The following is a 6174-nucleotide window of genomic DNA, read 5'->3' as shown; positions in this document are numbered from 1 at the left end:
CCCAACATGACATGTTCACGTACAAAAACAACACTGTATTGTAAATAATATAAGCGATTAGCTTAATTTTCAACCATCAACTCCACCAAATATCAAAAATGGAATCAAGAGCAAATCAATCGAATCTTTTCTAACAATTTTTTTCAGTAAAATCTTAGAAATTGAAAGCAATATTTCATTTAAATTAATTATAATTTGTTAATTTGAAAAATGAGTTTGCGATTTGGAAAAAAAATTGCTGATAAAAGCACTTTCCAATCATAATAAGTTGCTCCACTTGTTTTAAATAATTCATACGGACTTGTTAAGAGTCTTGAAATCATTTATTTGTCGATTGGCAATAAACTGATTTATAATTGACATAAAATGTGACAGGTATGATAGGTAATCTTGGATTTCAACAAATATATTTAAATAAATTATTGGTTTACAATTTTTATGCTTTGGGACTAGAATTTCTTCGCTGAATAACTATAAAATAGAACACATAAAATCTCAGCTTTTTTGAACCCTATAGAATGCAAAGCTACTACATCATTCAGTTTATTTCCTAAAAAATAATTTATTTAAAAATGTGTTATATGATAATAAAACGCCTGAACCTAGGCAGCAAACAAATTTGTAATGTTTTTAGTACATTCTGACGTTAGAAAATGTAATGTTTTGGCCCATTCTGATGGTCATTTTCGTGTCAAATGGAACGGAGATTATATGCTAGTTTCCACGAATTCCAATGATTTCTTCCACTTCCAATAATATTTCGTTTGACAACATAATGTGAACACAACCCGACACATTAAGTTTTAAATTGAAAATCTAACAATTCATTTGTTCATTTACGCTCAAATAAAAAAACAAAACAATTTGTTCGGAAAAAGATTTGCATAATTTAATTTATTGCATTTATATTTCTTTATTTGTGGAATTATTATTTTGAATTTTCGAAATACAACTGACATCTTTCTGACATTTTTCAATTGGCGCGGTGTATATGTGTCAAACCAAATCCAACGATATTCATTTATATGTATTAAAAATGTGCTCGCATCGTGTGACATTATTGTTTGTACGAGTATAAACAGCTATCGCACCAACCGATTTTGTTTACAATAAAACTTTGTTTTGTTTTCAACAGGATTTCTTGAGAATTATATGTGAGTGTTTGTAGCGTGGTTCGGGCGATCAATTGATTTTATTGTCATTTCAATTTCAACGATTTTATTGTTCGGCATGGAATGGATATATTAACAGTTGGTTTTGTGTTCATTTTTGTTTTAATTTCGAAATAACAGAATGTTGATAAAATTTACTGTGAATATTCCAACAACATTTCGATGGGCAAAATATTTGATGTTACATTGGAAATAAATTTCATCATTCGAATTAGAATACAGAGTAACTTTTTTGAGATAAGACGTGATATTTATAATGCGTTCTTCATTACTGTTTCATTTGATTTGTGATAGAAGTGTTTTTATCTTATTGTGTTTGTGATCTATGCTATATTTGGTGAATTTTTTTCTAAATTTGAGTCTATTTTTTATTTTCGTTTATTTGTATCAGCTCTTCGCAAGGGGTAGACATGATTCAAATGATTCGTTGTAATTCATTTGTGATTTGAATGATTTGAATCTATTTGACAAGTGAATTTACAATACTAAAACAAAGCATAAAATTCTATATCAATATTTGTTTTTTTTTTTTAAGCAAGCAAAAACCTTTTCTAATTAAAAAAATCAAGTATATTTCGTTTATAGTTTATTATACACATTCCGAAAATATTAACTTGATATTTGTTTTGATATAACATGCATGCAAACATCGATGGTCAACTTCACTGTAAAGTGTCACACTAACTGTCAAGCGGTGATTTGAAATGATTCGAAAAAATTCAAATTGATTTAAAATATTTATAATTTACTCGCAATAATTAAAGGAGATTTATTTTTTTTCGTATAGATTTGTTCTTTTGGGTTGCGTGTCTACCCCCTACTCTTCGAGAATGAAAAGAAAAAGAAATAACAACGATTCGCCGGTATACGATGACGAAAGAGAAGAAGAAAAAAATTTCGTTGCAATAAAATGTGGCAAACAATACTTCGACCCGAGCATGCAGCAGTTGTGACGCAAATTTTGTTTGAGCGCAGTCTTCAAATGACGGAAGTTGCCTCATAATCACAAAAGCACACGATAATCGTCAGTTCCTTTTGCGATGGGATCGTCGACAGTTCTTCTTCGGCGGACAATCTTGTAGGCAAGAAATACGTTATTGGCATCGATCCGAATGAAAAAACGTGGTTGGCTATAACGCGTCGCAACATCCGGAAAACACCTGATGAATCAGCCGTTGAGGTGAGATATTGAAAGTCGAAATTTAACTTGAAATTTGTTTGAATCCAAACTTATTGTTTTTGTGATTTTGAATTTTGAAGGAAAACATCACAATACCAAACACGCGATTCTACTGGGAAACTCGGCATATAAGAAGAGAAAAAGAGACGAAAAAATTAGCTGGATGGTTTGATTTTGAAGAAAAGAATCATCTGAAGACATTCCCATTCGGTCCACCATCACCGCGTAATTCAACATGGAAATGGTACATTGAGTATCGCATCAAAATGCTACGAAAAGGAATGTCAGCATATGTAACGCGTAAATATTCACGACTGGATTTTGATCATTACATGAAGTCGAACCAAGTAAATGATAACATCGCCGTGACAGTGACCAACAACATGCCGTCAATGATTATATTTGGTGATTATAATTGACAAAATAATTAGAAAATAGTTCATAATGCAATCATTTCAAGTGAGCATTTTACGAGTGAGTCGCTGCTCACTCATTTCTCTACTGAGTATTATTTACTCGCTCAATGGCGACTCAGAGACATGTCACACTCGCAATACAATGAGTTTTATGCAACTCACTAAGTGTGCTCGGTGCGATGCGGTAGCACTGGTTTGAAGAGACGGAAAAGATGCCCAGGATCGCGAAAATTTTTGGTGAGCGTCAAGAAACTTGGCCATTCAGTGGTGAAAATGGAAGATGAATGGGGAACATCACAAATATGCGCGAATTGGCAAGAACGATTTCCAGCGAACACAAAACCGCATCGATTCAAAGTGTGTTACGGTTGCAAAGCGAAACCGATTGCTGGACTACCGGACCCAGTCGCTAGTCTACCAGATATAAGTGTGGCAACGATTAGCAAACGTGCTTTGCAAAAGGGATGGAAGGAAATTAAGCGTCGAGTTCGCAATGGAAATTATCAGGATGTGGCGAGAATACTTCGGAATGGGCGTTTAATATCAAAGGGTAATGTTACCTACAAAAATTGGCCATTTAATGTTCAGGATGATGATGCTGATCCATAGACAGTTGTTTGGCACCGCGATATTGTTGCTGCAAAATGCATTATGCTCAAAGGTATGAATCAATTGAAAATAGAGTCTATTCATTTTTTAATGTTTTTGCTTTAAATTACACAGGACTTTGTCGATGTTTGGCGTACTAGTGCCTGATTCGTTTAGAAGACCACCAAATAATGTCAACGGACAAGCAGCAGCATTGAATCCATAAATTATTAGATAAAACAAATATTATAACGATTGTGGCCTTGTTGTGCGTTCATAAGAACAGTACAACGGTAGTACGGAGGGTGAGTAAAGTTTTTAATTTAAAAAAATTATATTTCATATACAATTCAATTGATACTAATGATTGTCGTTCCTCTTTTCCATGTATTCACACCTGAATGTTATGCTATGGCAACCGTAAAAATAACTGAAACTACACACAAATCCGGGTCCAAATTTGACCATGAATTTGTGCCTGGTAATCGGTGAATTTGCATTACAAATTGTTCCTTGGGATACCGTTTCTCCAGTGGATCCTTTCTCTCCAATAGGCCCTTGAGCACCTATTTAAGAGAATTCAAGAGAATAGTATATTTAAAATAAAATTGAAAATAGAAAAAAATATTTGTATTTTCATTTGAATCAATAATTGTTAGCAAAGTCGAATCCTTATGATCCCTGTTTAATTATTGAATTAATTTATTTAATTGTTTACTGTCCTCTCTATTTATTAACCTACCTTCGGACCCATTGGACCCTAGTTTCCTGGGAAACCAAATCCATTTGCACCACGCTCATGATGCACCTTGAAGGCCTTTTTATGAAATAAAAGTTGTTTATATGATTAATTCTTCATTTTCGTTTCTTGTTTGAAGACAGAATAATATATAAATAAAAAAAAAACGAAATATATGTATATTCCCACAAATGTGTGGTCTTCTCAAGAATATATTCGATGGTAAATAAAATTGTACGTGGCAGCTCCACTCACAGAGCAGAAGACGTGGATGTATCATCTTGAATTTTTTTTAAATACAAATACTATGAACTCATATTTATAGTTCAGCGGTTTTTCTTGTTTTTTTTTTCTCATTTAATGTAGGATTCGAAGATTACCTTCATCTACTACATGTAGATGAAACTACTAAATATCTATGGTAAAAATCCAACGATTGTGTGTTCCAAGTTCAGAGATGGGATAATTGGTAAAGTTCACGAGAAACGTAAATAGAGATTTGAACGCCAAAAGACCATGCGTTGGCATAGTGATTGACTATAATTGAGAAGTATTCTATATTATTATATATGATTAGTTATTTGTAGACTGTGGTCTCTTAAAAATAATCAGGGCTGTGATTTTCACTTTGTCAGTGCACGCACACAATGCTTGTATTTTGAATGTGCACGCACACTTAGTTACAAATTTGCCAACCGCAAAAAAAATATGAAATTATGGACTTTTGAACAGAGGACATGTAGTGGATGGGTATTAAATTATGACACATTTTTTTAAAATGAATATAAATATGTATAGTGTATACACCGAAACTACCGCATTAAAAGATATTTTCTATCGACTGGCCGTGGCAATATAATCTTATATTAGTTACCATATTTAAATCGAGATAAGCGGAATGACCTATTTTTGACGTGTGATGATCCAAGAATGGATATTTTAAGTATCAAAATCTTGAATCAAGCACACGCTGTTTTCATCTTCGCTTCATCAATTTTTTTAAATTCAATTGTATTGTAATGAAAGTTGCATCACTTTAGTACTTGTTTTAAATTAATCCCTTGTTGTTGTTTTTTTGTAAATGTCTTCTACATTTATTCACTGAAAGTATAAAATGGAAGTGCTTAATTAAAATTCATCTGGAAGAAAAAAAAAATAATTTGCATTTAATTTTATTATTTGTTTCATAAAGGTTATTTCTATTTTTTAAACGTGATAGAATTTAACTGTCATACCAAGAAGAAGGTGATTCCAATGTTCAAAAAATAGAGAAACACCTATTGATTATTATCAGAAGTTTTTTTATAGAATACCAAATAGATTGAAATATAATTGTTTGACATGTATCCATTAACATTTAGGAAACTATAGATTATCCAATACGAAAAAACTAAATGTATTTGTCCTTTTGTTGGAACGAGAGTCTGGTTGCAGAGTGCAAAAAAGTGTCTATTTGCATTTTAATAGCCGCATTAAATGATTTCGGACGCATCACATTTTTTAAGCATTATAGTCATTTTTTGTCCATTTTTTAAAATTCCATTGTGTTGTTTTGCATAACCTGTGCAAAAATACAAAGAGTTAATGCCAGAGGTTGCACATTTTTCGGTATAAATAAGATGTGCAAAATTGGATTGGCATAGAAAACATTTTGTGCTCTAGTGATCAAAATCAAATCATTCAACATGAAATTCGTGAGTATCAATTTTTTTTAAGTGAATTCAAAAAATTCCAGTCGGAATATTTTGATTAAAAAATCGAAAGTGTCAATTTGTTGTTGTTTGAGCTCAGAACGAAGCTAGTCATTGTGTGGCACGATTTTCGACTCCAACGCGAAACGACGCAATCTATTTGTTTGTATTGTTTTATTGATCGTTATGTGGTTTTTGTTTTCAATTTAGGCCATTGTTATGTTCGCCCTTATCGCCGTTGGCTCAGCCGCTATTCTTCCAGGAGGTGATGCTAGCGCCGAAACTCTCCGAAATGATGCCACTGTTGGAATAGACTCATTTCAATATGCATACGAAACATCAAACGGAATCAAAGCCGAAGAACAAGGTCAATTGAAGACCATTGGAA

General features: G+C 32.5%; 1 protein-coding gene across 1 annotated transcript; it reads left to right on the top strand.

Moving 5' to 3' along the window:
- The first annotated feature begins 2082 nt into the window (after positions 1 to 2082).
- LOC116346246 lies at positions 2083 to 2935 on the top strand. The gene is made up of 3 exons (XM_031776185.1): positions 2083 to 2135; positions 2202 to 2352; positions 2433 to 2935. Exons 1-3 carry the CDS (start codon positions 2083 to 2085, stop codon positions 2769 to 2771), a joined length of 543 nt encoding a protein of 180 aa, XP_031632045.1. The 3' UTR covers positions 2772 to 2935.
- Positions 2936 to 6174: the final 3239 nt, after the last annotated feature.

The sequence above is a fragment of the Contarinia nasturtii genome, unplaced genomic scaffold (assembly GCF_009176525.2).
Source record: "Contarinia nasturtii isolate CC-2019 unplaced genomic scaffold, AAFC_CNas_1.1 Cnas_scaffold_1487, whole genome shotgun sequence".
Taxonomy (NCBI): domain Eukaryota; kingdom Metazoa; phylum Arthropoda; class Insecta; order Diptera; family Cecidomyiidae; genus Contarinia; species Contarinia nasturtii.
This window is presented reverse-complemented; position numbering and strand designations above follow the sequence as displayed.

Bases quoted from the DNA above. Each gene is read 5' to 3' on its own strand.
- LOC116346246 (XM_031776185.1), top strand. From the start codon at position 2,083: ATGTGGCAAACAATACTTCGACCCGAGCATGCAGCAGTTGTGACGCAA. The intron at 2,136-2,201 runs GTTTGAGCGCAG...GATAATCGTCAG, and splicing joins GCAGTTGTGACGCAAATTTT to TTCCTTTTGCGATGGGATCG. The intron at 2,353-2,432 runs GTGAGATATTGA...TGAATTTTGAAG, and splicing joins CTGATGAATCAGCCGTTGAG to GAAAACATCACAATACCAAA.